Source organism: Adiantum capillus-veneris, chromosome 3, assembly GCF_014529385.1.
Source record: "Adiantum capillus-veneris isolate H3 chromosome 3, ASM1452938v2, whole genome shotgun sequence".
Taxonomy (NCBI): Eukaryota; Viridiplantae; Streptophyta; class Polypodiopsida; order Polypodiales; family Pteridaceae; genus Adiantum; species Adiantum capillus-veneris.
The window spans coordinates 118034192-118050681 of record NC_140933.1 but is presented as its reverse complement, the minus strand read 5'-3'; the positions used below and the strand labels follow the sequence as shown (position 1 = coordinate 118050681).

At 41.3% G+C, this 16490-nt stretch overlaps 1 protein-coding gene across 1 annotated transcript in view; it reads right to left on the bottom strand.

Annotated features, from left to right (window-relative positions):
* The window catches only part of LOC147461570 (transmembrane 9 superfamily member 1-like), a 39410-nt gene extending 30110 nt beyond the window's left edge, over window positions 1-9300 (bottom strand). Inside the window, exons 1-8 of the mRNA XM_086509081.1 lie at window positions 9102-9300; window positions 8459-8654; window positions 8250-8354; window positions 8097-8114; window positions 7922-8019; window positions 7672-7824; window positions 5593-5727; window positions 5268-5434 (exon numbers count right to left, since the gene is read on the bottom strand). Coding sequence (XP_086365207.1) covers window positions 5268-5434; window positions 5593-5727; window positions 7672-7824; window positions 7922-8019; window positions 8097-8114; window positions 8250-8354; window positions 8459-8654; window positions 9102-9191 — 962 coding nt within the window. The 5' untranslated portion in view covers window positions 9192-9300. The remainder of the gene's footprint in view (window positions 1-5267; window positions 5435-5592; window positions 5728-7671; window positions 7825-7921; window positions 8020-8096; window positions 8115-8249; window positions 8355-8458; window positions 8655-9101) is intronic.
* Window positions 9301-16490: the final 7190 nt, after the last annotated feature.

Here is a 16490-nt window from a genome sequence, read left to right as displayed (position 1 = left end):
AGGCACGGAACTCCGCCAGGCTAGTACAAATCTACTGTGATCTGTGAATTGTTTTGAAGTGGTTATTTGGTGCTGTCGCAATTGATTCTTGACTTGGGAGTGTCCAAGTCTGTTACACTACCCATGACTGATGTTTTGAAAGGGGTGAAAACTCGCCGACAACGCATTGTTTTGCCCGAGGCAGCCATTGAAGCTTTTGAAGCTCTCAAGGTTGTGGTGACCGAAGCTCCGTGTCTCAACCTTGCCTCTTGGGATGACCCCTTTGAGGTATGGACGGATGCGAGCAGCGTCGCCATAGGAGTTGTGATCCAACAGCATGGCCGCCCAGTTGCATTTCTCAGTAGTAGGAAGTTGAGCAGTGCTGAAAAGAATTATTATGTGTATGATAAGGAACTTCTCTCTATCATTCACTCTCTCAAGCATTGGACGCATTTTTTGTACGGTTGAGAGTTTATGGTGCGTATTGATCATCAAGCCCTCAAATGGCTTCAGTCGATGCCTAGTGCACATTGGAGTGACTGCCAAGCACAGTGGTCACAATTTTTTTAGCAATCTGGAGGCTTGATTGAGTATGTTCTAGGTAAAGGTAACCCTGTTGCAAATGTGTTAAGTAGCAAAGGACAGGTTTTGGCTCTAAAGACAAGTTTAACTGTCTCTATTTAGGGAGTCTCTTTTGACAGCATGAAGAACAAGTATGCAAATTCCGACTTTGGTAAGCAATGGTTGCAAGCTCTTGCTTCCCAAGGGCCTAGCAACTATCTCATTCGTGAGGGTCTCTTGTATTTTCGCCATCGTCTATGTGTGTTGCCTCCTCTTAGGCAAGTCATATTGCACAATGCACATGACGCACTCACGAGTAGGTACAGAGGCATGAATACCACTTTAGAAAAGGTAGATTCATTCTTTTTTTTGGCCTAAAATGTGAAAAGATGGGTTTAAGTATGTCACACAGTGTTCCATTTGTCAAAAGTAAAAGCTCCTTGAGATAAGCAGCAAGCATAGTTACAGGGGACGGAGGGGACGGGGCCTAGGAACGCCTAACGGCCGTAATCGGGCTGGGGACAGAGGGGAACAACAAGGAACGGTTGGAAATTCATCCGACTGGCGGGGTCGCAGGCTGCCAGTGGACCAGGGACGGCAAGGAACAGACAGAAATTAGAAACTTGAAACAAATGACCGTTTTTTACGAACGCTTGCAGCCAACGTCTAGTTTTTTGGGGGGGCTTTGGCCCTTGGGAGGCTATAAAAGCACCCTTGGGCCTCATCTTCTCTCAAGTTCAATGAAGGCTCTCCTCTCTATCGTCTACTATCTAGACTCTACGCCGTCTATGGTCTACCTATGGGCGCTCAAGGCTCAAGCTCTACCCTTGAGTCTCTCTACCCACTCTCTTTTTCTTCTATCCTCTCAACTTTGAAGCTCTCCTCTACTCTCTCTTCACACAAGCTCTCCTCTTAGCTCTACTCTCTCTCCACCATCATGTCATCTCAAGCTAACTCCACTTCTCAAGCCGGCTCTTCTCGAAGGAGGCCTGCCGTGCAAACATGGTCGTGGTGGGATGAAGTCGACTCTATCACGCGTGGTAAAGGTGGTGGTGCAAGATCATGGACGTCCTAAGTCCTTTTTGAGCCCTTGTGGCATGCACTTTTCATTTTGTATCATCGATGTTTTATTAGCACATTTGCGCCTATATGACTCGTGCTCTTTGGTCTACTTAGTGTAAATTTGTGGTCAAATTGATGCTCTATGTGTGTGGCATGTGTGTAGGTCAAAAAATGCCAAAAAAACTCTCTTTTTTTTTCGTCGTTCCGACCCTCATCCCCGTTTCCTGACTTTTGACGTCCCGTCCCCGTTCCCGACCTCGACCCGCAATCCCATGTAACTATGGCAGCAAGGCCTCTTCCTATCGCTGCCTATTTCCAAAGACCATTCCAGGACGTTTCCATGAGGCCACAGTGACAGCACAAGATGTACCACATCTGTTCATTAAGCATTGGTATCCCCTTTGTGGTTTGCCAAAGTCGATTGTTTCAGATAAGGATGTCAAGTTCACGTCAAATTTTTGGAAAGCACTTTTTGAAAATTTTAACACCGAGCTGAATTTTCCATCCGCATTTCACCCATAGTCCAATGGTCAAATTGAGATCTACAATCAGTTTGCTTTCGATGTTTTGAAGTCTTATGAGCATGAAGAGCAGACGCATTGGGTGTCACAAAATGTTGACGTGGCAATGCCACCCAGACACACACGCGAGCAAAAACTATACGACAGACGATGATGTGGTTGACAATACGGCTCTCCGCATATCGCGCTGACAGGTAGCTCACGTGGCAGTATGGACTTTCGCAAAACGCATTGCTGATGTGGCACATTGTACTGATTTTTGTAATTTGCGTTGACTGCTTTTTTGACAATTTTTGGGATTAGTTGCTTTTGGAACTGTTTGCTTTTGAGTTTATAAGCTTTTGGGGCTCTGCTTTTGGCCTCCCTTGTAAGAATAAAAGGAGCCCAAGGGGCCTCACTCTTTAGAGCAACTGGACGCAAAGTCTGAGAGCAAAGGACCCCCTCGAGAGTTGTACTCTGCTCAAGCATTAATATAAAAGAAATACCAAAAGGGGCGCCAGTCTTTGGGGCCAATCTCTCTGGGCACAAAACTACGCCGGGCCGTGTCGACCAAAATTGAACTGTGATTTTAAATTTTGAAGTATTTTAAGTGATTCTCTCGTGTGTCGTGCCAGATTTCTGACTTGGTGTGCCCAAGCTTGTGACATTGAGAGTAGTATCTCCCGTTAGTTCAAGCAATTTTGAATGACTCGTATTCCAGTGCCATTGGTAGAACTCCGTATGAGGCAACATTTGGCCGTCCATTTCAGTCTTTGTTGACTCGATCGATCGATCGGTTGCATGATGCCAATGTTGAGAGCCAGTCCTTGGATGAGATTACTGAGAGAGTGAAGCTTCCGCTAAGCAAGGCTCGAGAGTCTTATTCTCGTTAGGCTAACAAGCATCATCAGGATGTTACTATCAAGAAAGGGGATTGGGTCTATCTTAGGATCATGAAGCAACGTGTCTCAAGCAAGTAGAAAAGAAGTGTCCAAAGTTGTCTTTTTGTATGTATAGTCTATTTCCAGTCATATTTAAAGGCCCTTGGCCTTGAAAAGCAGTTACACGAAAAGCAGTCAAACTCAAAATTATCTGGCCCCAAAAGCACTAGCGCCCAAAAGCTGCCAGCAAGTTTTTCGAAAATCAGTACAAGTGCCATGTCAACACAGCCAACGCAAATTGTGAAAATTCGTACTGCTGCCACGTCATCACAACCAACACAAATTGCGAAAATCCATACATCTACCACGTCAACAGCTCTCGACGTGTGTGTGTGTGTGGGCTTGCTTTATTTTTTATGCCTTTATGTCGAGCCCCATCGGATGGGGTCCCATAAGTTGGTGGGAACTCTACTTTAAAAAAGGGCCACTCAGCCAAACTTTGCAAGTTGGTGAAACTCTTTCTGCTGCTCCTAGGGTTTAGGCTTCTCAACCAGGATCTAAAGGTTGGCTCCATTCTTCAATAGCTTGACCCATCAACAATTTGTGACATTGCTTGAAAGGCTAATAACGCTAGTGTCACAAAATGATGACGTGGTATGCCCAATTGGAAGAGAAATGGCCAAGTAGACAAGAGACTGAACCAACCAACTGAAAGAACTTATGAAGCACCAGCCGTGGGACCCAAAACCCTAAAAGACACGAGCTTGGACTCTGGGAGAGATTTCTGTAAATGGCGCTGACATGATGACATGGAAAGCCATACAGATTTCCACGTTTTGCGTTGCTAGTGCCTTGGCATGCTATACGGATTTTCGCAAATTATGCTAGTTGCTTTTGGAGTATCCAACACTAGCTTTTGAGAAAAAGATGCTTTTGGGGGAAATTGCTTTTGAGCCTGATGCTTTTGGGGCTCTGCTTTTGGGCATCCCTTGTAAGTTTAAAAGACCCTTGGGTCTCTCACTCTGCAAAGCATATGGACGCAGAGTTTGAGAGCAGAGAAGAGTTATACTTTCGTGTAAGCAATAATAAAGAAATACCGAAAGGGGCGCCGATCTTTGGGACCTACGCATCTGGGCGAGGAACTCCATTGTGCCGTGTCGACTCTCTCTGTCTCTCTCTATAGTAAAGTTTAGTGATTTTGAAGTTTTATTCTTGTGTTGCTATTGATTTCTCGCTTGGAGTGTCCAAGCCTGTAAAGCTAGGGCTGAGATTTGCAAAAACGCCAAGCTGCCTGCTCATTCAGCTAGCACTCTGCAATCTACTCCAAAGCTTGGCTGCCCGGTTCCCTTTATAGGGCTGAAATTGGATTTATAAATTTATTTAGGCTTAGGTAGGGCAAGTTGTCCACCAGACCCAACAAAATAAATCATAAAAATGATTTATTAATAAGTTTGGCGAGGGGGTCAATTTCCGGGTGAAATTGTCGCACATCTGTCCACCCGAGAATCCGATCGACGCGGGGATTGGCTCGTTGGATTCCTCTAGCCTAACACTACATGCAAGTCGTGCCACATGTCCACTGTAGTGTAATAACATCTGTCAAAACGCTTGTACAACCCATTTATGCAAGAGGGTTCCAAAACTGGAAAACCTAATCTAATGAACTCGTCTAGACATGAAAGTCCTACGAGCAGGCTCACAAAATTGCCGATACTAATTCTCATAGGATTCTAGACACTCGTATCTAGGAAGAATTAGAAAACTGGCTCTGGAAGTTGATGAAGCATGTCCATGTGGCACACAAAGCCATGTGCACATGACACTTTTCTTTATCTTCCATACACACATCTACCATCTGTATACTCTCTCTCAAGATAATACATGCACAAACGCATGTGCCTTGTGAAGAGTGCTATTCCTTGTTTAGATAATGTAAAGTCATAGTCGTTAGGCACTTTAATGATAGTAAGTCCACTCCCTGAGTGTTTGCTCCCCTTCTCAACCAACTTCCCCAAAATGAAGTGTAAGATACCCAGTGTGAAAATTAGATCTAAAAGACCCCTGAATTGCACCCAAGCCTTAATCACAAAATTTTGCCCTTTGCAAGGGTTCAACAATATAATACAGCAAGAGTGCTCAGCTTCTGAGCAAGAGCAAAAGAGAAGCTTTGTGAGTATAGCTATGGGGGGAACTACACAAATGTAAGAATAGCTACCTCTTTATGTGGATAAAAACGGTATCATGCATGCAAGATCAATTATTTGGGGTGAGAGGAAAAGTTTACCCCACGTAAAGCATCCCAACAATGGCAAGAAGGATGACGACAAGAATCAGTGCTGCCAACTGAGCGCCTGTCCCAACCAGAGCCGACAAAAGAACCAAGCTTCGAGGAGATCGAAAAACATCTCCATGCACCAGCTTCCATCCAGATTCTTCACTCACATCTCTTTCCTGAATGTAAAAAACAAACCAAACTATCCTAAATCAAACCTGTTTTGTAACAAAAAAATATGACTGACTCATTTTATAGTCTCTAGCAAATATCAAAAAGACATGCTAGCAGAATCACTCTTCACTCATAATTTAAAGTCTAAAGCAAAGTAGCTCACCAATGTCTCTAGATCATCCTCTTCCCTTGCATACTTTGCGTAATCATTGCGGAGTGTCCTCATTAAGATCATTGATACCAGGCCGGTGAGAAAGATAACCATCATAAAGGAGTTGAAGATTGAAAACCAGTGAATCTGACAAAAACCATCATTGTCAGTAAATGTAGCACCTTCAGACCATACAAGAGGCAGGCCCTTTTCATAAAATACACTCCAAAATGGAAGCAAAGACAAAGAACTTAACGCCTAACTGCCAAACTAGAAATGAAAAATCAAAAAAATAGGCATTGATGAACAAGATTTTCCAAGCCAAAGAGCAACTCAAAACACAGAATGAAGGAAAACTACTTAGTCAAAGCACTCAACTATGATACAAAATACACAGAGACAGAAGACTTTAGACCACAAGAGTAAGAAGACTGACAAAAAATGACGTCAGCTAGCTCTTGAACTACAAACTTTAGTATCTTAAAAATAAACCACTAAACAACAAATAAAAGACTACAACTAAAATCACAACACCATGCTCTCAAACTACAATGTTATAAATCCATACCAGAACAAAGATTGTTAATCTATGAACTAAAACCATAAAGGATCCCAACAAAAGGTAAATAAACTCCAATTTGACCATCGTCACAAAAGCATCCCTACAACACAGTAAGTAGAGCTAATGCATTTAAATTGTTTCAATTGTATGAAACGTCTCCATGAAGACACAGAAGAGGGTGCCTGGGGGTAGCTGGGAGACCAAGTAAACCATGGACTGCCATCAGCTGGCAACATATTCACTGCCTTGGGTTGCACTAAATACCTCAATAAACATGTGAACTTGACACTAGAAGCTCCCATCAGAACAGCTCTAGGAACAATGATTGAAAGCATTTACAGCTGAACAGTAAACCAAAGTGAAGCTGTTGAAGCTCTGTTGTGGCTGAGTGGGCCGGCTCTGTTGGTGCCGATAACACCAACATGAGACCTTGAAAGCCTTGAGGGCTTTTTTCACAAGCACCCCTTTGAGGGCTTTTCTATGCCAGGTAGAGCCATCGAGTGATTTTAGGAGACTTGAGACAACTGAAGCCTTATGGCTTTCCAAGCCCCCCCAACCTCACGACCTTATGACTTCTTATAAAATTCTGAGTTTAGTAAGGTTTCACTACCCTCAAGTACAAAAATTAGTTGCCTTACAGAAGATTTTTTTATTTTTAATCAATCAGGAGCAACTATAGGCTGCTTCCTTCTTTGGCCTTTCATCAAATAGAAGGTATTTAGCCTGTAAGTATCCCCAAAGCCCCTACTTGTGACAGCATTGGAAAATTTGTATTAGGTAAAATCTTATGCTTCTAGGTCTCCCACTTGGGTTTTGTTAACCCCATATTTTGGATAGATCCTCATCTAAATATCCTATTACCACAATTGAAAGAAATCAACGTTGAGTCTTGACTACCTAAGGACTTCACTTGTTGCAAAAAACAATTGAAACATGCCATGCATAATCAATCCACGGTTGATCTTCATATTAACTCTCTCGTGTCTTGATTTTATGGACAGCATAGCACCCGCTGTTGGCCATCATGATCTGACACAATGCATGTTTGTATGACCATGAGTAACCATCTGATTCATCAGTTGAACCCTTCATTTTTCAAACCTGCACGCTTGCCAGAATCCACTGTTCTTTTCACCTTGCACTTGTTCTTTATGAAGCATATTGCTAGACCACACTTTCCTTGGGAGACATTATCAATTCACTCACAAAAACGAACTAAAAGATAGAGAAGGCCAGTGGCCACTCTGTCAACTCAACCAGACAATGATTCGCCCTCAAAGAGCTGTGGGCCAGCTCATCAGCAAGAAAGCATTGCCTGCAACTGCTTCAAAGACGTGAATGTGACTTAGCTTATACTTGTGCCCGTATGGCATACTGCCTTAAGTCCAGTACAGATTTTTCCAATCAAAGATCAAACCACAAACATATCTCATATAGTTTAGCGTAATGCAATAACATATTCAGTCTGCAGCGCACAACAAAACAAAACAGACCAACCATCAGGAACATGATAGAAAAACGAGCTATACCTGGTGCTCAAAAAAGGGATAATCAAGGTAAGCATCAAATCTCCTGGCGAAAGGGATATCAGTCTCTGACCAGCTGACTGAGTAGGTCAAATCCACTGACTTCCCAGGTACCAATCTCTGAGGATTGTCTTGTGTAAGGTTTACTTGAATTATCTATTTTACCAACAGAGCTGTCAGAACATCAATCATGCAACATGTAATTCTTTTATTTGAAAACTGTGGCCACAATAGAGCCTCCTTCTGTCTGTACCTGATTATTGTTGTACTTAATATGAAGACCCTTATGAGCATAGAGTAGGTGCACTGAATCATCCTCCTTCTTTCCAGGATGAAACTCCCCAACAAAACCTGTATACGCTGTCAACAATCAGTACACTCCATTTCCATTGCATAAATATATATATCTGATATGGACTAGCACATACCCCACAAAGGTAAATCGTCTGGATTGACATTTGCACGCGGCATAAACCCAAGGCCATTGCACAAAGAGCAAGTTTATCATTAAATACTCAAAATTGCCTTTGAAGCACTTAAAACTTCGTACTGTGAAGCGCCAAAAATAGTCAGTTACTGACCCATAAAAAACTCAAACCAGTATGTGTTCTCAATAGCGTCCTTAAACTCCTGTACTTTGCTTTCATCCAAGTTGAGCTTACAGATAGTGCTACGCTGTACATCTTCTGCAGTGCAGTGAATCAGTTTCGGATAAAACATATGAGACAGTATTCAAATGGACGTCTGTTAAAGAAAATGAACAATGGGTGCTGGAAGTGTAAAAGATTACTCTTGAATTTGATGTCAATCTGGCTGTCAATCAGTTCATTCCCCTCTAACACCTCACCAAGACCACCCCATTTATGTGCAGGAATTTCATTGCTAGGTGAGCAAAAAGGTAAGCTGAAGTAGTTGTACGTTTCCTGAGGATTGTAGTATGGCCCAACTTTGTTCACCCAAAGTACCACTTTCTCGTCATCCGCATACTGCACACACAAGATCACCAATAATTACATTGGCCCTCTGGAAACCAGCCAAATGAACGTGATTCTAGGTCTAATTGTAGGTTCCAAGATGCAGCAAGGAAGTTGTAAGAAAACTAGCACGGCAAAAAAATAACTGATGCCCATGACAAATCTGCACGGCTACTGTTTGTTAAGTATCCATAAGAAAAACGCCGGCTTGCTTTGCGAAGAAGATCTGGCACACTTCACTTAACACAAAATCGTGACTTTCATTAAGTGGAATTGACGATTTGTAACAATGAGTTGGAGATGTAAGTGTAAGCCGGGACGAGGAGAGCTGCGTTACACTGACAGTTGCCAGAGTAAAGAAACGAGATCTAAGCTATAGTGAGCGCTAACGAGGCGAAACAAGCGCGGATCTTGACGGCTACAAAGTCGGAACAAAAACAGATAGAAGGACGGGCATACCTTATGATCGTATTCAGACGCAAGAGCTGAGCGGAGGAAGAACAGGAAGACGGCGATCAGGAGGGGGGAGGGCCATCGCGATTGAAGCATGGCGATGTCTGCGAGGATTACTCAGCCCTCTGGGCGGAAGACAATGCACAGAAGTCCAATGAATTACTTCTGAGAAATGGTGAAAGAAGAGTTCATTAACCCAATAGCCTTTTAGTGACGGCCCATTCTTTTTGGCACGGGTCAAAATGCACTTCAAGGATGTGCACACTTCCTTCGAGACGTGATCGCACTCCTTTTGAACGACCTAGCAATTAATAATAAGGGGAAATTACCAAAATACCCCTCTAATTTGAGGAAATTCCCAAAATACCCCTCAAATTTCAAAAATTCCCAAAATGCCCCCGATGTTTTGTCATAAATTCCCAAAATGCCCTTCAAATTTTCCAAAAATCCCAAAATACCCCTGGTTGTGAGACTAAATTTCTAGAAAAATAAATTTTTCTGTAGGTCTTCACAAGAAGAGTGATTGTCTATCGTACAAGATGCTAAAACTACAATTTGAATTGGTTACGTAGGCTTTGGAGATGAATTGCTTCATTATTTTTAGACATAATTGCCTTTTTTGCGATGGTAACCGGTGACAAATTACATGTTGAGCACTCAAAAACGGATCTCAATTGTCAAAAACGAATGAAGATTAGAAAATCTTGAACATTCCAACCAAAATAGATACAAGGGTATTTTGGGAATTTTTGAAATTTGAGGGGTATTTTGGGAATTTCCTCAAATTAGAGGGGTATTTTGGTAATTTTCCCTAATAATAATTCCACAGGTTGTTCCATATTCGACCCTAAGAGCGTAGCATAGTTGATTGAGCCTTCGTAATGTAACCCAAAGGTTGAGGATTCATGGCTCACGAGATGTGCTTGATGGGTGTTACCCTCGTTGTGATGTGTAAGCAAGTCCATTTTTAAATACACATATATGTGATGGTTACTAATAAAAAGCAGTTCCATATGTGCATAGGATAAAAGGCCCAGATTAAGGACGTTGAGAGTGTCGATCTTGGACCTTGACATATTGTACAAGATTATGAGCGCAAATTAGCACATGTGTTAGCTACAGAGGTCATCTACATAAGCATTGAGTTGTATAGTGCGTACAACATGATAATCGTAATAGCATTTCGTACTCTCTTGTGTTTTTAAAAAAATGGGCTCTGATTGTAGGATGCACCATGGGCCAAAAGAAGTCCGTTGCAGCAAGGAGGTTTGAACCTGTAGCAAACTAATCGCCACAATGAACCCATCAATTGCTTAAAGTCATTTACTCCATCAATGGCATCTTATTATAAGTGTAGCCACAAGTTAAGTTATAGACACAGGGTGGGGTCTTCTACATGAAGTTGTCCCATATTGGGGCATTTACCCTATATGCAAGACTTCAAGACACAGTTGGTGCAATCTCCACTAACGTAAACATAACACAATTTGTCCTTTTATGATTTGATATGTGTGTGGCAAGTAAAGTTTTTTCAACAAACAACAAGCTATCATGTGCATAGATCCAAGCTATTCAAACCAATGAGAAATGAGTCTTAGGTACCCCCCACACGAGAGGGGGTAATCATAAGCAAAAGTGGATTTGACTAGTAAGTGTCTCATCAAACACACTCGCACACGAATGAGATATTGGAGAACGCTTGTAGTATGTAACTACACCTCAAAGAGGTGGAGTTGGTAGTGGTAGGGGATAGCTCAAAAATAGTTATCCCTTCTCATGTGCCCCCTTACAAGGATAAAGTGTATTAAGACTATGCGATTGATCATCTACATGTTCCTTACAATGTAAGCGATCTATACCAACAGTTTTGACCATATTTTAGAGACGTGAATAGCTTAGCCCATTTACTCCTCATGGTCATACTAGGAATCCGTGAAGCATCGACCTTAGGGAAATGGTTTGTTTACCTTGTATGGTTCATGGTCTTGCATGTTACCCAAAATTGTATGGTCCAAATTTCAAAATCAACCCCTACTTTGATGAATCTACCCCAAATGAGCTCCAATATTGTAGCCTATTCTTGGATACAATCAAGTTATTTATTTTATCTTGAGTGGCACAATTTCTCTTCCCCTTTAAGTGGCTTCAAAGCCAAGAATTGGTATCAAAGCCCATGGAATCTACCCTTTAGGCCAATTATATCACCCGTCTTAGTTTATTATTAAAACCTTTTGATATATAAAAACTAGCCATATACTGATTATTGCACTTTAGACATCATCTGCTCTAGTATGTTGATTACACACACCTCCTGCTTGTTTGCAATTTGCTCAAGTCAAAGTAGCTCCATCTATCAACTAGTGAAACCCTCATTTGTTCTTGGCAAGTCCCTTTGTACCTTCAATTTGATCCGTTAGCTTGCATTATTGTCTACGTGATCCAATAATGCTCACGTATGTTGCTTAACACCAACAACCATGTCATAAGATCATATTAGGTATCATGGTGAAAATCTCCCACTATGGAAATCTCCAAATCAAGCATATTCATGTAATTTGAGAATTTTCCACTTAAAGTGGGAAAATTTGAGATAGTTGTATTCAGCTACGGTTGGTAGTTATAGATGATAATCTTCTAAACTGTGGTGTTAATGAACACCAAAATTTAATAGAATATGTAGGGTGGAATTAGAAGAATACCATGAATTAATTAAAACAAGAAAGTTACAACCATCGATCTTGTTTATGAAATTGAGTAGCACAATGACAATATAAACTCCGATAAATCTATTCATTGATGCCATATCAACCCTTTCATTCAAACATGGTTGATGTGTACGGGTCAGCCCTACTTTGGCTTTTAGAGCATGCCTTTCGGGAATCTTAATTCTAAAAAATATCCTTTTGTTTGTTTAGTCTCCAAAACCAAACAATTGCATCAATATTTTCCAACACCTACGTGTCCTTCTAGTTTATAGACCAAAAACCCTTCCACCAACAATTAGTGTAAGCTTAAGAATCTATCAAACCACTATTTCTAGCATAAGGTGCCAAACGTTGAATCAAAAGCTTTCTATATTTTGGTGATGTAGGCTCTTTGTCAATGTTTGTGACAAAGCCATGGCAAGCCAAACGGGATATATTTATGTGACACTTGGTAGAAGCATGACGAAGTCACCCTGGTATGTCAGTCATGGGATCAAATTATTCCCTTGGTCTATCTCATTGAGGTCCACAAAAATGATCATTCAACTCTTCCACGCCTAAGAACCTTTCCCTTGTTGGAAATTCATCACACTACTTTGTAAGTGATGATATTCCTGAGGTTTTGGCCAAAAATTTTCATACAAGAGTGCTTTTGATCTTATTTTTCTTCCAATGCACCTCAGCACACTTGTATCACTTTCTAAATTTTGCCAAAACCTTATGTAATTCTTTAGTCCTAGAATCACTTCCTCACGGGCCTTAACATATGTGCCATTGGTACCAAAGGACCTTGTGGTAACATTTCAATGTTTCTTTTCCAAAGACGAATAATTCCACTCTAGTTCAAAACACCTACATGTGCCTTATATTGTATCATTGGTGTTTGCTCTTGCATAACCAACAAGTATGTCATGTCCATCATAAAGGTAGCCATCACAATATTTTTTTAAATCAAGAACCTTTGCAAGCAAGAATGGAGCTGATTTTGAAGATCGAATGGTTCTTAATGTATCCATCCATCAAAGGTGGCAAAGTATAGGTCTGTGTAACTCTCAACTTCTCTGAAAACCTACTAACTTAGCACCTATGTCCTCATGTGTATGTCCAGCTGTCAAAATCCTAGTTGGATGGTTTTGAAACCCCCCCTTGCAACAACAAGCAATGACAAATAAGCAAACAAATATCGGTTTTTATTTTTCCCCAACACAATTTTCTGGTTATAGCAACAATAAGTTCTCTAGAAACTTACAGAATGTTGATTGCAAATCCACTTCTGCAATTTCAGGTGATCCAACAATGGGCTCTTTGTCGTCACTTGTGTTGTGGAAGTTTAAAGCATCCCTTGTAGTTGTGAAGCAATGCTCCTTGGAAGCCCATTTGTTACTAGAACACCAAGAGGATGCTTATCCATCCTTTCTAAGGTGTGTAAACAAGTAGCAATTAAGCCAACTGTAAGGTTTGGATCAACTGGCTACAAACCATTTGGGGATGGGAACCGAGAGAGCTTTTGGAGGGAGCTTTTCCAAAGCCTCTTCATGGAGCAATATTTTTTATGAAAATGCTTTTCTCACCTCAGACGGATAGAGTTTTTTGGAGGGACCATTTTTCCTCTCACAAACTATTTGAACCTTCAAAACAATGTACATTCTCATCAAAAACTATTCGAACCTTCAAAACCTTGTACATTCTCATAAAAAACTAGAATGCTTTGAACATATTGGAGGCACTGGTTCACACAAGCAGCCTTTGCAGATCATGGAATTCTCCATTAAAAATGACACACAATTTAGCATATAACTTTTCATTGCACATAGCACAAGACCAGAAAGATGCAATCCACTTTCTTAATTGATAAACTCCAAGAAAACAATTTACAATATAAAAGGAGTTACCACTTGTGCCGCAATTGCATATTGGCATCAAGGGTTGTTATCGAAACAATTTAATTATAGTTATGTACTATGCTGCTCGACGACAGTCTAAGACACGAAGCAAATCCTCACTCGTCAGCTTGATTTGATGGATAAACATATTCTGGTTTAAATCCATGCCAAAATAGCGAAGGAATGTGTAGTAAATATGCTTGCAAGCCATATATGGCTTGTTTTGTGCCACTCATTTTGCAAAGTCTCCACATGTACACATCGGGCTACTTGCAATATGTACTTCATACCTCGTGCTTATGAAGTAGATGTCTCCACCATGAATTTTTTATGCATGCTATCCTTAATGACAGTGTGTTGCACAATACGAGCTTACATGGTTACTGTCAACTCAATTCTCTTGGAGGCCTGAATCCATACTCCTGTTTGATAACATACATTGTTGGCTTCCTTCACTTCAGTCTTTTCTATGGTGAAGCCTCCTATTTCCAAATCCAACAACTCAAAAACATTCATGTTTGTTCCTTTTTCCGTTGTCCATATACTTGGGATCCTTGTAGGGCATTGAGTGATAGTGTTACATATTTGCCATGTGTGATCTACACTATCATTGCAAAACCACATGAATTGTGCATTTGAACCGTTTGAGTGACCACTATCATCTCCTCTCTCCCATGTACAAATACCCCAGAAGCACGGCGCAACAGCACCCGCTCTCGTGTTCTTTATTTTTATTTTTACATTTTTCGGCTCTGGACCCTAACCACCCTTGACATTGAACCTTGCTACCCTTGGGTATTCTATGGATTTTCCACATTGCCTTATGGACATCAATTCCACAACCACCATTCCATCCTCGTGTTTCTTGACCACGTGACCGACCTCTCCAGTACTTGTGTGGAGACCTCTACAATTTCGAGGAATGTTTTTTGTGAGATACTCTGGTTGATAAGGAGCATTTTCCTCTTTAACTTTTGCTTTCTGGCATTTTTAACATTATCTCCCACTATAGCAGGTTGTTGATAGAGTGGTGTATTGCCGATCACATCCTCAATCTCTCTAGCAACAGTTGTCGGGCTTGGTGCTCGACCCTGTTGTGCTCAACGAGCAAGTCTTTTTTGCAGATGGCCCAGCTCCACGATACCTACCCTCGACAAAAGCTAGCATCTTGACAGCAAAGCGTTTGATAAATCAGACATGCATGCATCGTACAAGCTAAGCATTTCTTTGTCTCCCTTGCTGGCTAGCCAGCTCGTGTACTTTGTTTCCGCCAAGTTTGTAGTTGGAATGAACAAAATATCACCCATCTCCTACAATTCAATATTGTGCTCGCACTTCAAAAACCTTCAAAAATGATTTACAATATTTACCCCAACAAAGTGTTTTCTCCATCGATGGTAGCGCACATGCCACCAACTCAACCAACAATCCATTTGTGACAAGTTACAGTTTGACACTTTTCCAGAAGCCCACCAAACCTCATATAGTCATGTACGAGCTTGTTGCCTCTTATTCGCTCCTTGAGCAATGCCATATTTCACACAATCGCTTGTGTTCATCCTGGAAATTTTTATGCACGTATTGCATGGTGTGAATATGCAAGCTCTGCTCCCAATGAAACAAGCAAGAGCGTTCCCTTCCTTTCGTAACATTGTTAGGTCCTCCATTGAATAGAGTTCAAACAGCTTTCCAGTTTGCACCAGCCTCATCTGCCATGAATCCTCTAAAATTAGATAGATGTTTTTCGCTTTCTAACAACACCGAATTCATCATTTCCTAGACATGATTTGTGCTTGAGTTTTCTCTTCCTTCATTTTGTAGATTGCAATTGTTTGCATTTCTTGAATCCTGCACAGATCATTGACAAATCAAATCCACAATAGAACATAGCAGTATCATCAAGACATTTAAGCTAGCCTTATGCAGGATCGTAAACACGAGCTGCCATTATTGTCCACCCCACTACAACGTGATCAAAGCAAACTCATCTTCTTTGCAAGTCTCCATTCCCATCTTGTTGCATTCTATTTACCAACTCGACAACAGATCCAGGCCCATCAATCGACATCTTCAAGACATGACATCCTTTATTGCGGTCTGTGGATTACCCAGGAAAAAGCATACCGTGAAAAAACCCGTAGCCGCAATTTTTTCTCAATCAAATCAGTTGGGACTCTGCATCGATTCCAATCCATGCAATAGTCGCTTCCCTCATCCAGTGCTTAAACCTACGATTTATTTTACCAAAAAGTAGGTGAACCAGGCTATAGAGACGATTCATCTAAAGAGAAGGAAAAAAATAGCACATTTGCGTATGATCAATGGTCGCATCTCCTTTAGTACAGAGAGGAGCTCTTTTCTATTTAGTTGCTCCCCATTTTCTCGAACAACCGCACCCATTACCATCTGCTTGGCAAGACTCGATTGTAAATGCCTAGGTCCAACTGTTGTTGACTCACACAACAAACGAGACACAAGCTCTCTTGTATGCTAAAATGCATGGCACAAAACTCCCTTTGCGACTGGATGATTGTGGCTTCCAATGTGGATAACTAGCTGAGTCTAGTTATAAACAGCGAGTAAGAAATAGACAACACATGACACTCTCGTAGTAGAACTGGGCTCTGACCACAGTGGAAGCATTTCAGTGTCCCACTGCTAAAGCTTAACATACCACTTGATGCAATTGAAGTTAGCAACTTCCTTGTCCAAGCAGCCTCATTCGGACTTCCGGTCATGGCATTGATCGCGCAAGAGCTATTTTTGCAGATAAGATGTCCTACACATTTACTTCTCTTGATCATATC